Here is a 16,806-nt window from a genome sequence, read left to right as displayed (position 1 = left end):
ATGGACTGAGGTGTTGCTGCATTTAACATGTAAATTGTTAGCCCAGACTGCGTTTTTTTTTTTGTCCAGCTAAGCCCTGTGGTAATAAAAAACAAACCTAAACATGCAAAATTTTTTTAATTTTCCTTAAAGTTCATAATACTTGTAATTAATCTCGTGATATTGTAACGTATGTTCAAAAAAAATGTGAATTGTTACGTTTATGAAATAATTTTTTAATTGTTTTCTTTTTTTTTTTTAATAAATTTTTTAATAAAAACTTAAAAACATATAAATTTTTTCTTGAAAAAAAAGTTCTATTATCCGGGATTTTCGATTATCCGTAATGGGCTCGGTCCCGACCATCCCGGTTAATCGAGTTTCAACTAGTTAATATTTAAAAAATTTACAGCTAGGTACATGTCCAGATATTTAATTTTCCTTTTCGTATAACATACAAATTATTTCAAATTTGGTTCTCGCTTATTTTTGGTGAAATATTTTTCAAACATTGAATTTGACGGTTTTGGTTTTTAAACGTTCAGTGTGGATTTTTTTTCCTATATTTATAATATCTATCGATTTCAAATCAATTTTATTTCTATCACTTTTTGTTACCTTTATCTACTACATTAATATTTCTATCCTGCTTAATTTTCAATTTTTTTAAATCCTGAATATTTCGCACATTAAGAACACGAGTGGCACTAAACATATATTATTGAACATAATTGCTCCGGTCTAAAGCTTTTCGAAAATAACATTTTAAAAACCATTAAGTTTTAAAAAATTATTCTTGATTTCGTAGATTTTAAAAAAGTTTTAAATTTTAAGTTACTAACATCTTTATTACTGTTATAAAAATAGTTTTCCTTTTTTAATTTTAACTACTTACCAATCCGACAAACAATCAATAATTGCTTTTTTATTAGAAGGTTCATACATTTATTTATATTAAAAAAAATTATTATTCTTGTTACATAATAAAATTTATTATAACATTTTTATAGCATTTTATTAGAAACTTGTATATTTCTTGGTTTTTTGCATTTTGTTCGTTCCGAGTTCTCGTTACATTAAAAAAATATATATATATTCGTATATCTAGTTCGTTCCTTGTTACGTCATTTATTATTATTATTATTCTTATGGTTGTTGGTAAACTGGCAAAAAATCGCCAATACAACTTTATATAAACTTTTGTATAAAAAAAAAATCCTTTCATATTTTTTGGAATGTAAAGTTAAAAAGTTGTTTATATGCATCCGTTACTCTGTTCGATAGTTCATTAAAAAAAAAAAACTTGTTTATTCATGTGTAAAAAAAAATATATAAAATAAAAGATTCTGTTTATGTATAGATTTTTTTCTCCAATTTTAAAAAATTGATCTCTCTGAATCTGTAAATATCTACATATAGAAATCCTCTTTAACTATACATATATTTAATGGTAAAATGAATACAAAAAAAAAAAGACTGAAAAAGAACTGAAAAATGTGTGTCGACACTTAACCATTTAATAAGAGTTGAGCCAAAGTTCACACATTTTTTTATCGTTCTGATTCCGTATAAAAGTTGGTTTGGTAAGTACACATACAACATAACATAGCTACATATGAGTAGTTCAACTCTGAAATTAACTTTTGATGATTTCAACTTTGATATCGGTTGAAGAAGATTCCATACATACAGGAGTAGTACAGGAATTTACAGTGATGTGCAAAAATATTCTGACAAAAATGAAATTTTAAAGGTAGTTAATTTAAAATACCAAAAAGTATTGGTTTTTAAAGGTTCGAAGATCTTATCTTGAAAGTAGCCAAAATATTAAAAAAGATTATCGATGTTTTATTAAATTGTTTTTGCTAATATTTTGACATAAATCATTTCATAAAATTTTTAAAGCTTTCCATTTCGAAAGAAAATTTAATTTTCTACAAAAGTTGTAAAATTTTCAAATTTGGCTTAGTTTTCGAGTTATAGGTATCAAAAGTAACTAGTGTGACCATTCTCACAAAAAATCACGAATTAAAAAAAAAAAACTCTATATACAATCTTTAACACTTTTTTTATCGAGTTACATTCTAAATTACTCAAAACTGAAATTATTTTTTTTTTATCGACAGTGTTTTTTCCACCCCACTGTATGCTCATTGAATCGAATGTTGGATTTGTGTAACGAATTTCACTCCTCATTGGTGTTCCCAATCCCATTCTCCCCATTTTTTTCCATCATAATATGCATCGTGTACTGGACTCATTCACCCGTAATATTGTTCTTCAGTCAGTTGAAATATAGAAAAAAAAAGTGCTGTTACCGTTGCTCGTCCGTAACCATCGAGTAGTGTTCTATATAAATTTCACTTTACTACACAATTTCTCATATCAATACAAAAAAAAAAAAATAGTAAAAAAAAGTCATCGCTTTTCGAGTTCGTTGAATAAATAAGTGGTAATTTTATGTTTTAATGTTCCCTTTTCCTTCATCGTCCTCTTTTAACGGTAACTACATTTTAGTTACATTTGCATTAAAAATACTTTTAATTACCATTTGGAATTATAACTTCCGTCTCTTTTTCTATGAGCAAATTTTAATTCTCTTTCGCTCAACCAACCTGAATGTGCATATCTCTCGCCCAGAAAGGATGAAGAAGGTACACAGTACACACACACAGGACACCAGTCAGACCAAAAAACCATTCGTTCGTTGTCATCATCATCATCGTCATCCTAGTTGGTCGTCATAAAAAAAATAAAGGAAACTATAGAAGAAGAAAAAAAAAAGTTATGCAATTTGTCAAAGCTATCATCTAGAGGAGTTAGTGTCCTAGAGAAGATGCAAAAAATGGAAAAAAAAGGAGAAAGAGAGAGTGTATCCTGGTTATACCTATCTTTTTTTTTTCTTGTTTTTTTTTATTACAATTTAGTTTTTATAGTACACACTTGGGCATTAAAAGGAAGAGGATGTTTATTTAAAGGAGTTTTGTAATCTCACACAGGAAGGACTGCACACTTAGATATTTTTTTTAGCATAGAAAAGGATAGAAAAGGATATATAAAAAAAAACTTTTGCATTGTTGGTAAAAAATGGAATAAAGTTACGACGACCAACGACGACGACGGTGAATCTATGCCGATGAACCTTTCTAGTGTTTTCGTATTCAAGTTTGTTTTTGTTTGGATTTTATGTAAAAATTATTTAATTTATTTTATGTTAGAAATGTTATAGGTTATGACATGAGTTTTGCTTCAAACTACAAAAAAAAAGATAAAAATTTATGTTTAGGATTTTTTTATGCACTACTAACCCAGGAACCAAAAAAAGTTTTACATACAATAATTAAATTTTTAAAGGATATAACAATGTTAAGATACATTTAAGAAAACTCTATCTTCTGTAGTACATGAAGTTGTCTACAAAATTTCAAATCCGTTGCTTGAAAGATGAGTTTTAGCCCTGAAGATCATGATTTTTCGACAAAAGATAATGCATTAATGTCAAGTTTAATCAAGGGGCACGGTATTGCCCAGCCAAGTTCTCTAGCAACTTTGGCACTACACCTCTAACTTCCACACCAAAGATACTAGAAATATCAAACTCGCTACATTTGTTGAGCTGGTCAAAGAAAACGCCTCACAAAATTTCAGCTTCCTACGATGAGTAGTTTCTGAGATATAGAGCTTCAAAAATCGGACAAACCGTAACTGACTCACTGATTCACTGACTCACTGACAGATCATCAAAATTATGGAGAACTTCCCGATATCGTAGAAACTTGAAATTTTACACGGTGATAGGACTTGTGGACAAAGGAAAAAATCGAAAATTTGAGATTTTCGATTCAGGGGGCGTGGCATCCGCCCATTTCCGCTGAATTTTCATCAAATGTTATAGAGCACTTCTGATTTATCGTAGAATCTTGAAATTTAGTAGAATGGTAGAGCTGGTAGTTTATACAAAGGAAAAAATTTAAAATTTGAGAATTTCAGCCAGGGGGCGTGGTAACCGCCCATTTTCACTGAATTTTCATCAAATATAGAGATTTTCAATTCTACAGCCATACCTTGCAAAAAGTAGTGAAATCACAACAAAAACATTACTGTTAAAAAAGAGCCAAGTTCTCCTATGTTGAAATTATGCTGGCACAAAAAGTATTGAGATGTAAAAGTGCACCAAGTTCTAAATTTTGGGTTCAAATTCGTATCAATAAAATCTTGATTGTTTACTTGGCAATTTTTTAAATAACTTTAAAAATCGGTAATTAAAAGAAAAATTGTCAAGAGAACAATCAAGATTTGATTGATACGAATTTGAACCCAAAATTTAGAACTTGGTGCACTTTTACATCTCAATACTTTTTGTGCCAGCATAATTTCAACATAGGAGAACTTGGCTGTTTTTTTAACCGTAATGTTTTTGTTGTGATTTATATTTCTAGGTCGATTTATGGTCCATTGCTATTTTGCAAATCAAATTCACCTAATCTATAAATCAAATATTAGATTACCAAGATTGAGGTCTTCAGGCTTAAGGAAAATGACAGAGAATCAGTTTCAATAAGATTATATTGATAAGATCAAGAATTTGATTTTCAAAGGGTGAATTGGATTTGCAAAACCGTGAATTTGGTTTCGTTAATAATTTCGTGGAATATATTTTTTAAAAGGATTATTTTGTTTTGGAAAAATGTGTTAAAAATCAAAAAGATTGAGGAGATCAGTTGACCACATCTGGAATTATTCTTCACTGATGTGCAACATTAAACAAAAAACAGTGTATTTATCACAAAGAATCCATAAAAGTTAAAGTTCAAATTCTCAGCGATTTTTCAGAAACCCGCATCTTAGTTAAAAATCATTTCGAAGCGAAAATAGTGATTTTTCAATAAGCGGTTTTTCTAAGTTAAAAATCATTTCGAAGTGAAAATAGTTTTTTTTTTAAATAGAATAAATCTTATATTTGCATTATTTGGCCAACATTGAAAAATTTGCTTTTCTCAAAACAGGATCTAACGATTTTGATTAAAAAAGTACGTGTACTGTGTGGAGCAAAAAATCATTTTTTTAAAGCATTTCTTGCCATTACAAATTTTAAAAATATGTTTTGTACCTAAATAAAAAAATATTTATTGGAGCTCAACAAATTTGCATTAAAAAATAATTATGGCAAATGAAAAATATTTGTACTTAGGTACTAAAAAAAATATTTATTGCAAAATCATTAAAAAAAAACACTGCAACTGAAAAATATTTGCAAATAGCAAAAATTTTAAGAAATTCAACGAATATTAGTTAAAAAAAAATGTATACATTTTTCATTGATTTTTTTTTCAATGCAGAACATTTTTTATTTGCAATAACATTTCTTTTTTTTTTTCAATGCAAAATATTTTAAAAAAAATTAGGGTTTGCACCAAACATTTGTTAAAAAAAAATTTAAGTGTAGGTACTTAAAACTGAAATTAAAAAAAAATACTCATTAAAGATACAAAATTAATTTTTGCGCAACAATTTAATAAGCTCCAATGTGGGATATAAAAAAACTAACATTTTTTGTATTTTTGTCCAATAACTTCAGTTTTATTTTAGCGCAATTTTGAATAACAAAAAAAAACTGTTTTTCAATAAAACCCAAGTTTATAGAATTGAAAATCATTTAATAAGCTACAAATTTGTATGCCAGCCAAACATAAGTTTCTTTTAAACATTTTAGATTTTGTCCGCTAATTTTAGACTTATTTTGGTGAAAAATTCAATAGTTTAAAAACCAATGGCTACAATTTCTTTTATTATTTTTTTCCGATTCCGACACAAAGTGTTCGCAAATTGAGGAACGTCAATATTCTCAATACTCTGTGATATCCTGCATGATTTTAATTTTTTCCAAGGACGTCCTTAAATTTTTCATAAAAAAAACTGCTTACACTTCACTTTTCAATTGCTTTTGAAAAAAAAAAAAAAATTATTGAAACAAAAAGTATGTTTAACTCTTGAATATGCAACAGAGCTTAACGCTATTAATCACAATTTCCCACAAACACACTTCCTCTAATTGAGTTTTAACAGAATTTCAACCAAAACAGCCTCTTGTCCGAGTTGTTGAAGTTGCACCCTAGTGTGCGAGGCTGCATACTGCAACGAAAGCATCCCCTTTTTAGCGCAGTTAATCTTTTTAATTCATTCATATTTTGTTGTTGTGGTTTGGAATATGGTTTTTTTGCAACATATTTCACTCTTCTCTATAACTGACGGGACGGTCGTCGTCCCTTTTTTTTCCAAAAGTATGCTCATTGCCCATTTATATTAAAAAAAAAAAAAGTATATTGCTGAAAAAATCTCCCCATAAATTAACCACCATCATTGGCTCAAGTGCACAATTTTCTCTGGCATTTGCCTCAACACATCCAGGCTCAGCCATCACCATCACCATGCACCATATAGAACCGAACTGCCGCCGCATCACAATCAAGGAAGTGCAACTAACCCTTTAATCATCAAGAGTGTTTACATCTTCAACTCGAGAATGAGGATTTATTATTCGCACATCGACCTCGTTTATTGGCACCAGCTTTTTCCTTTATTCCAAGTTTTTTTTTTCCATTTTTTTCATTCTTTGAATTGCCAGTGCTGATTCTGCATCGGTTCAATACTTGAGAATTTCTAGAGATTTGGTTTGACTAATTGAATCAAGACGAAAGGACCAATTCCGCCTGCAGTGCCATCTATATTATATTTTTGACATATTGGCATTTTGCAAAGAATTGATTTGGTGTTGCGAAATGACGTTGGCATTTCGCAGATAACAAATTAAAAAACTATAACGCAATGGCAATCGTTATAAAAGTCACTCATTCAGCTGCTGCTGGATGATATTTATTATTGTTACAGCTTAATTAGTTAATAGATGGCTAACTGCATAGGAAAACAAATCGGAATGTAGTCGCTGCTAGCCGCGCGCCGCTATCGCCACCATCACAAGCTCGAGCTGAAAATAATGACATTAAATGCGAGAGGCTGGAGTTGAATATTTGTTGCACATTTTAACAACGACAAGAGTCCAGCTCTCCCAGCCTCGGGTATATATCGGCTTTGGGGTTGACACACTGACGCCACCTCCATCGACACCGGTCGCTTTGGACTGTGTGCTGGGAATTTTTAATTAAATTAATGCATTGACAATGCTGGAATAAAAAACATAAAAAAAGTTTGTATGTTTCTATTTTTTATCTCCAACACAGCGCAGCGCACCATTGGACGTGATTAGTTTTTCGAATTGTGAATATCAAATAGAAACAGGATGTTTTGTTATTCAGGGCATTCATCAAAATATCGTTATCGATGTTATAATAAATTCAATTGTTGTTATCGAAAGAAAAAGAGAGAGAGATGAAAAGGAGTGCAAGATGGAGGAGCATAGTAAAAATAGCCTTACAATATTGTTGGGACATACATATAATTGAAAAACTTTGGCATTTCGAATGTCCTTTGGATATTCCCTTAAGGGATATATCTTTGAAATTTTATTTTTATGTTGAATATCCTTGGTTCATTGTTAACGTTCAGAATGGGGACATAACATATATTTATCATTAAAAGATTACAATTATATGTAGGGATCCTTAAACGAGGTCACGAAATTCGATAACTAAGTGGTTGTGAGGGTCTTGGGACGAATATAGTAAACTTTAAATGCCTTCGATAAAAGGAAAGTTTAGAAAAACTATATTTTAGCAGGATAATGGAATACCTTTCGCAAGATTTCTTATCGCGAATAAAAATTTCATGAAAATATTTGGAAATACCGAAAGTAAATGTTGGTCGAAAGTTGTTTTTTTTTTTTTTTTTTTTGCAATTTACTGGTATCGAAAATAAATTTTCCAAGAAAATTTGACCATTGAATTTTCTTCCTTGTGCGGATGAAGATATTAGTGAGAAAATTTTTGAAAACCGAATTAATTTGGAAAAAAACAAAACTTCTCTAGATTCTTAAAGTTTAAACATCATAGGATATCAAAAACTTAACGCTTATTCGATTATTTCTCTGAAAACTTTCTAGAGAACACAAGTTCAGAAATAGTTAATTTAAAGTTGAATGTTAAGAACTTTAATAATGAAATAATCAATGACCAAAGTTTGTCTTTTGTTTTGGATAAATAGTAACTGTAATTAAAAGCAAAACACATTGATAGATTTTTGCTTATTTCGCATTGACTCAAAAATTGTCGTAATCGTTTGACATTCATTTTCTGATAGTTTCCAACCTATTTACGAAAATTTCAATCTGGTTTCCATTTTTCAATTTGCTCACAATTTTCAACCAGCAAGTATTCAAATTGAGATTTTTGCTAAAAAGTAACATAAAATCGACATACAATGAGGAAGATTTTAACAGGTTCTATAAGGACTTACCTGCGCAGGAGAATGCTTCTTTTTGCGTCTTGGTGCTCCCTGCTAATTTGCAAAATATATTGTGTGAAAATGATCAGAAATACGATGAATATCGTAGATGTAATAATAAAATTCAATTAAATTTTGACTCGATTATGTGTCAACCTAGATGAAAAATATAGGTAGGTACATAGTACGGACTTTATTTATACTTACCGATAATAACCAAAAACAAAGAGCAACAAATTCTTGTCCAAAATCAAAACCCCAAAATGTCAAATTAAATTGGCGACTCTTGATTTTTGCGTAATTTTGAGAGTCAAATATTTATAACATTTATGTTTTATTCTGATTTTCTCGAAAAAAACATGTTTCAAAACATGTTGCACAAAAAATCAAGTCGTGTATTTTAAGTTTTTTTTTAAATTGTAGGGTGATCGAAAACTTTGTTTTGTGTGTAATAAACACGGCATTTTGAAATGGCAACTCTGGCGATTTTGTTGAATTAACAGCATTTCAAAGCTTCGTGTATACCCTAAAAGTATGCAATTTGTGAATGTTGCTTTATTTTACAGTTTAAGTAAGTGTAATTGCCAAGCTGCCAAGTTGACCTCAGACCAACTTATTGGCAAACAAAATTAGAGACTTTTCTCGGGACGAGATGTACGATTGTTAAATTTTGTTAAAAAAAATTGGTTGGGAAATTTCACTTTGAAAAACAATTTAAAAAATACATAATGCATTCATTAAATCTTTGAATTATTGTGTAATTTCTAAATAGTGAATTCAATGAAGATTTTAGACAAAATTGCTTCACTTGTAGTTGATATACTTTTTGCTGCTAAAAAAAAAAAAGTACATAGTTTACAGAGAGTTGCGTACAAAATTATTTTCATAATTTAACGTTAAGAGAAGGCCTGGAAAAATTAAGTTTTGTTTGGAGGGAAAACAAATTGAAAACTTCTACAAAAAATAACCTAACATTTTTAAAAAATAAAACTAGAAAAAGTAAATAAATATTGAAAAATATTATTAAATGTATTTTAAAAAAAGCGTTCGAAGGCATTTGTTACATAATAAAAATTAATTAAATTAACAGTTCTTGATAAGTAGGTAAGTGGTAGTTTTTTAAGTTTTCTAGGGATACATAGGAACTTTTTTAAATGGACTTGATGTTGGAGCCCTAACTGGCTTCTATTTTGCAATAAAAGTCGTACAAATGAAACTTCTCAGACCACCGCTTAAAGAAACCTAGAACAGAGTTGGCTCTTGCAACTGTATTATCATAGTGAGATCTGAAATTGAACTCGCTATCAAACACATCACCTAAATCTCGGATGGTTGCAGTTCTAGACACTATAGGTACAGTTGTTGGTTTAATACTTGTATTAAAAGTCCCAAAAGTGGTTGGCGTCTTTCAAGTCTTTCAATAATTTTCTATTGACAAGTGCGAAATTTGTGCTCGAAATCACATGGATTTATCGATGTATACTCCGTTTTTTTATTCTAATATCTAAGGTTTACTCGTTTACTCGAATTTGAAGATGAAATATTCCATCAATTTCCGTTATTAAAATATTACCGTTAGAATATGCAAACAAAAAACATTTTTCTACTCTTTTTGAATTTGTTTCAACATGATTTCAACCTTTCTGATATTTTTACTTGCGATATAGGTACTATATATCAAATTATGCATTCGTACAAAAAAAAAAAGTTGAGATAACATTTTTCCATGACATTACGATGGTAGAGAATGCCAAAAAAGTGGGTCCCGGAAGTCCGTCTGTCTGTATAAAGAACAGATGTATCCATTGACTTCAAACTTGGTATGTAGCATTTTTTGGAGGCTCTCCAGAGGGGTTTTTAGAATTAATTTTTTTGGTCCAAAAATAACGGTACCTGTCATACAAAAATTTCGGAAAAGTTTAATTTCACGAAAACGGCTTTAACGATTTTGTTAAAAAAATTTAAATGTTAGTTTTTAAACGAGGTCTATCTTTTGAAGAAAAAAAAATTTTTGAAAATCATTATTAACGGTACCTGCCATAGGACCGCTTTTTTTCAAATCTGATTTTCTGCAAAACTGCTTATTGTATTTTAACGAAATTTTTTATACAAAAGCATTTATATACTTTAAATATAAGCCAAAAATAAAATTTTGAAAAAAATAATTTTTGGATTTTTAAAAAAATTTTGAAAATTTTTTTTTGAAAAATCAAATTTTCGAAAACGGGACATTGATTTTTTTTTTGAAATTTTGTTTTTAGATGTTGATTAGTGATTTCTACAAAATGGCGTACCAATTTTATTTTAAAACTTTTTTTTCAAAGATTATTTATAAAAAATTAGTTTTTTAAAAAACGGCTCTAACGATTTTGAAAATTTTTTTTTCTAAAAATGCACCTTAATAAATCAAATAAAACTGCGTACCTACTTGTTTTGTAGGGCGATTTGATTTCAGATACTGTTTTATTTTTTTGAAAAATGATTTTTTTTTTTTTATTTTTTTTTTATATAAAAAGTCTATATAAAAAGCCTTAAAAACTTAAGCAACTTGAACTCTAAGAGCAAGTTCGTGCGACCCAGTCGTGCATTTTATTTTTCTTGCGTGGCTCGGATTAAGTAATTTTCTTTAACAAACAAAATTCAAAATATGATTTAAATTAACCATAAAAATATACATTTCTGAACTACTCATAAGCAATCAGTATTTTACACACCTAAAAACCATCTTATCGACTCAAAAATTATATAAATGAATATGGGCTAAATCGATAAAATTTAATTCAAAAACAACCTGAGAATAAAATTAATTTGATTTTTAACCCTTTTAACGCCTAAAATTCAATCTATTTTTCATCTTGCACACTTCAAAGGCCTAACAATTTTCTATTCATTCTTCATTCCATGACAAAAAAAAACGAAATTTATAAAAAAAAAACAATTAATTACTCTCCAACCACAGTGTTCCTCATTTCTGATAACAATTCTTATCGATTTGTTTACTTTGATTTCGATCTGCCTTAATAGCTTCATTTCTCTCTTTAAACAAACTTTTTGAAGAAATTTAATTTCAAATAGGTTAGGTATTTATTTTTTTTTTTCTTCTTCTTATCATCAAAAATAAATCACCGACTTCCTTTCTCCAATCGGGTTGTATTGATTTTCCTATTTGTGTATTTATTTACTTTTGAATTGGGATCTGGGATCCGGAATTATGTACCATATTCAAATTTGGGATTATTTACGTTTCTCTTTCTCTCCTCTCGAACAATCGCATTTTCTGTGAAATTTCTGTCTAACAATCCAAAAGACAACATTGACAAAATACCCAAAATAATCAAAAAAAACTTTGTATTCGATATGGCAAACTGATTGTCGTCGACATCACACACAATCATCATCGTGTCCACAATAAAAATAACTCTTTATCTGACCTGACCTTTTTTTTCCTCTCTCTCTGTCTCTCTCTGGAGTCTGATAAAGCTGAATGATGAATTCGAAAATCCATATCTTTTAAGAATAACACAACCGACAACACCCTTTTTCCAATACAATAATGATGCCAATGTGGGTATTTTGTTTTGCTTTCTTCTTTGAGATAAACTTTTTGATAGAACAAAAGAATTCCAGGATAACCTAAAAAAAAAAGACGAATGAAAAAGAGAATCCTGAATAAGAAAACAAGTAATTTGTCAAAATTACTTGAAAATAGAAATTGATGGTTTTGAAAGTTATTTGAATAGGAATTAGGGATTTTGTATCCTTTTATTTTTTTATTTTAAGTTTGTGTACCGTAAACCTAATTGATATTGGCTTAAGCTTTATTTTAGCACAGATTCCAACTAACAGAGTGTGCTTATTTGCCTTAACTCCTTGTAATGAATAATAAATAATTAGAAATGCTTTTTTGCTTTGAAGTGCTTGCGGGAGGGTTAAAAATAAAATTGAAAAAAAAAAAAAAAATTAACGAACATACATAACTCCGGAAACAAAATGCAAAAATCCAGGAAATTGAATAAATATAAAAAAACAAGGACATAATCCAATTAATTTATTTTTGAACCAACATCCTTCCGTTTTTTTTTTTTTTTTAGTTGAGTTTGGTTTTGATTTTATAAATTTTTTTTTTTTTTTGAATAATTTTAGAATTTTTTTTTTGTTTGATTTGCGTAAAATAAAATCAACCACAATTTATTGATTTTTGTTTTTTTTTTTGTGTTTGATCATTAAACATCATCATTATTTTGTGTTAAATTTTAATTTTTTGATTTAAAGGAGGGAATCGGTGGCTCGTATCGTTTAGCTAGCCTGGATCGGTTGGCAAACCGACAGCGACTTCTCGAGCAGAATGGTGGTATGGGTAATGTATCACTTGAAAAGAATGGCATTGGCGGCATTAATAATTATGAATCAACTAATGGACATTCTGCCAAACAAATAATGTCATCAACGAATTTATCAACAACAATAAATAATACAACATCGGCTACAGTGATGGTAAGCGACAGAATAAAAACCAAAAAAATTGCAAACAAACAAATTAACAGAATCTCTCAAAAAAAAAAAAATAGAAAGAAAAAATACCTATTTTGCTTTGTTGATGTTGTGCCACAGTCGTTGTTGGATGTGATTAATTTATTGTCTGGAAAGTAAAATAATTCGAGTGATTAACAAAAACAAAAGAAGAAATAAAACTGTTCTTAAATGAAAAATCGTGCTAAAATTATACCAGACGAAAAAATTTGTGTTTAGAATAGAATTCAATTTATTTTTAGTTTTTTTTTTTTACATTTTTGTGGCTATTAATGACGGAGAAAGTGACTTAAGATGTTTGGTTGATGTAATTTTAATTATAAAGAGCGGAATTTAAATATTTATCGAACTTCTCATTATTACATGGAAAAGTGTATTTTTTATTTCTTAAACATAAAAGTTCATACCAAGTAATGCATATTTGTGAATATTTAAAAGGTTTGTAAATGGTCAGTTATGTACTAGTTTCATTATTTGAGGAAAATTATAGTTTCAAAAAAAAAAAAATAACACTCATACGCCATAGTGACTGGCACGACCAATTGTATAGTTTGAAAGATAATGGTCATTAATGATCAACTTGTTTCATTATTTGACCATCAGAAAAGAGTCTTTTTCGAGCATTAAAGATTTCAAACAAAACAAAATCACTCATACGCCACAGTGACTATTAAGCTTAAGCAAAATTGAAGTCTGCTGTTTAGCAAACAATGAATCAAAATTAACTTCGCTAATCATAATATTCAAAAATAGCATTTGAAAAAGAAATTCAGTTGTTTATAATCTTATATAGCTCTGAATATTTGTTTTGTCAGAAAATGTGTCAGTAAAACTTTTAATAATCAGAGTCGAAAACTTCCATATAATTTGTAAAATATTGTTTTTGAAAAATTGGTAGCATACCAATTCAAAATTCAAAAAAAAAGTTTCTTCATGCTAACTTAATTTTTTCTACTATGTAAATCAGTTCGCCAGCATATCAATTTTGTTTGTTCCTTGAGATATTTTGGTTAGGTACTAATTATCATTTCCATGACCTAGGAAAGAAGGGGTACGTTCAGTCAATAGTTAGAGGTCGAGGAAGATTCGTCAGGCTGGGACATATGCTTATTTCCATTGTTTCAGGAAGAAACCAGTTGAATACGACAGAGAAAAACTAACGCACTGTTTTTTTTTTCCAGCGTGAAAGAACACCTCTTCAAATTAATATTGGGATACTATCCAAGCCTACAAATTTGTTAATGTTGAGATCTTTGAAAAATCAAGCTTATGTACGATTGCGAAACAAGATTCATCCAATGAATACGTTAAAGCGCTTGAGTATGTAGGTACTGCAAAAGTCATTATATTTGAAAAGTGCTTAATTATTAAAAATAATTGAATCAACGCGAACCATGTAAGTCTTGAAAGTCAAAATATCCACAAATGGTCATGAGATTGAAAAGCCAAATAATTGGACTTCAACAAAATTCACAATTTAACAAAAAAAAAAAATATTTAAGAAACAAAAAGAGTTGTTTTCGAATTTAATCTGCAGCAAATTTTAAATTAAAGATTAAAATTATTTTGTCAAAATTACAATTTTTCTATTTTTTCATAATTATGACTAAAAGTACTTCCTGTTAAACAGTTTCTTTTTAATTTTGTTTATTTTCTAACCAAATTCAACAATTTTTTTTATTTAAAAGCTTCTATCTGCACGGGTCGTTTGAACGCGACACTACTCGAAGTGTCTTGCACTACATATGTTTTGATGCAGAAATGTTGCTTGGGGTCTAAATAGTAAGAAAAAAGCTTTTTTAAAATTTTCTATCGAGCTATTCGTTTTTTATGAGCTTAATAAGTTATAAAAAAACGTACTTTTACGTACTTTTTCACACGTTTTTGTTAATAACTCTGTTAATAATAATGGTAGAAACTCAAATAATGGCTCTATTTTTAGAAGAAATATGCCTCTTTTTAACGGCATTTCAATCAAATTAGTGGTATTTTTAGATCTTCAGATATTCGAATCTAAGTCCGTTCATTTTTTCTGCCCAATTCGATTTCACTAATCAAAAAGTTTTTTTTTATAGAAGTCAGGGTATACTTTTCTAATGGTTTTTCGTATGTTGAACTCGAATCTGAAGTCAAAAAAATTCCATCACATCAAGTTTTTGAGATATTACCGTTAGAAAATCAAAAATACCCTTTTTTAACAGTTTTTGAGGTTATGTCATCTTGCGTGATAATTTTTTATAATTACATTTGTAGCGGTTTCTTTAAGAACTAAGTTTCTTCTTTTAAAATCCGTTTTAATCATTTCGATATCGCTTTTCTTCTCCGAAAAATCCTAAAATCAATTCAACATGTTTGGTGAATATTCTCTATGAAAAAAAATCTTATGTTCGTTTGGGTTTCATGGCAAATCGCAAAAAATGTTTGCATTCCTTTAAGTTTTTTGGTTAGTCAAAAATTTTCTTACCCATAAACTTTTTTATTAACAGAGTTATTAACAAAAACGTGTGAAAAAGTACGTAAAAGTACGTTTTTTTATAACTTATTAAGCTCATAAAAAACGAATAGCTCGATAGAAAATTTTAAAAAAGCTTTTTTCTTACTATTTAGACCCCAAGGAAGATTTCTGCATCAAAACATATGGAGTGCAAGACAATTCGAGTAGTGTCGCGTTCAAACAACCCGTGTCTGGCTTTTAGAAAAAAAAAAAAAAAATAAAAGAATTATTTTTAGATTATTTTTGAAAAATCAATTTTTTCAACGAACAAAGCCTTGCTTGAAATAGTAACGAAGATATGAAAACCGGAGTTATGCGCGACAAAGATATGAAAAACTGAAGTAATGAAAAACCAGAGCTATGTATACTAAAGCTATAAAAATGGAGGACACGGTAATTCTGAGTGGTTTTTGGGTTGGCAACAATTTAGAGGAACTACACTGGTCGACAATTCTTCGTACGAAAAATAATACTCCGTTTTTAATATCCTTTAAAGTGCACCTAGTTACAAACTGTGATTGTTAAAAAAGGGACACAATAAAAGAATACATTATAAATACCTAGCATTTTACGAATGCTTAAGACAAATACAAAAGTAACCATATGTAAAAATATTGGAAATTTGAAATATTGAAATATTGAAATTTGTAAATCGTACAAAGAATTTTGCCAGTGTATAGGTATAGGTGTATTATGAAAACATAAACAAGAGATTATCATTTCTCATTGGTCAAAACTAAATGAGTAATACGAAAATGGGAGTGTTATGAAAAAAACCCCTCATTTCTCGACTTATTTGGATGACAACTAAAAATTATGTTCTCAGGATTTTGAAAAGTAAAATTTGTTTTTGCTTTTATTGTATTTCAGTTTGATAAACATTTACATTCCACCTCTTCTTTATATATTATGGCTAAGTGGCTTTACCCAAAAACTTATAAGATTATTTCGTGGCACTTTAGATTTTGTTGAAATTTTACTCATTTTTACAAACTTTAGGTAAACAAATCAAAAGTTTGGGAAAACAATATTTCTCTTTTTGAATCCGCAAAAAGAATATATGTCCCAGTGTTAATTAATTCCAATACAAATTCAAATTTTCCTTAAGCTTCTTATGGAAATGTAAGTCAAATTCGAATGTTAATGTCTTTTCAAATCCATAACTTGTCCTTATCGTATAAGTCCAGAAAACGGAATATTGTGTCCGTGTTTATCTTTGTAATCGCCAATTTATCGTTATACTTTTTTTTTTGTTTTGGTTAAAAAACAATAAATTATTTCAAGGATAACTTTGTCTTCTTTAAAACGGAGAACGACCAGCAAAAACCAGCGTAAACAAAACACATAAAATTCAACCCCCATTGAGCTGAGCGACACACGACACAAACGCCACACATGATTCTTTT

At 29.0% G+C, this 16,806-nt stretch overlaps 1 protein-coding gene across 9 annotated transcripts in view; it reads left to right on the top strand.

Moving 5' to 3' along the window:
* LOC129906545 (protein peanut) overlaps nucleotides 1-16,806 on the top strand; it is a 96,207-nt gene that overhangs the window by 39,829 nt on the left and 39,572 nt on the right. For 7 of the 9 annotated variants that reach the window (XR_008770825.1, XM_055982339.1, XM_055982341.1 and 4 more), the window contains one exon: nucleotides 12,649-12,870. The exons of the other annotated variants lie outside the window; for them this stretch is intronic. Coding sequence is in view for 6 of the 7 variants with exons in the window: in XM_055982339.1 (XP_055838314.1) it covers nucleotides 12,649-12,870 (222 nt within the window). In the remaining variant the exon portion in view is untranslated. The remainder of the gene's footprint in view (nucleotides 1-12,648; nucleotides 12,871-16,806) is intronic. 9 annotated transcript variants of the gene reach the window in all.

The sequence above is a fragment of the Episyrphus balteatus genome, chromosome 1 (assembly GCF_945859705.1).
Source record: "Episyrphus balteatus chromosome 1, idEpiBalt1.1, whole genome shotgun sequence".
Lineage (NCBI taxonomy): Eukaryota > Metazoa > Arthropoda > Insecta > Diptera > Syrphidae > Episyrphus > Episyrphus balteatus.
This window is presented reverse-complemented; position numbering and strand designations above follow the sequence as displayed.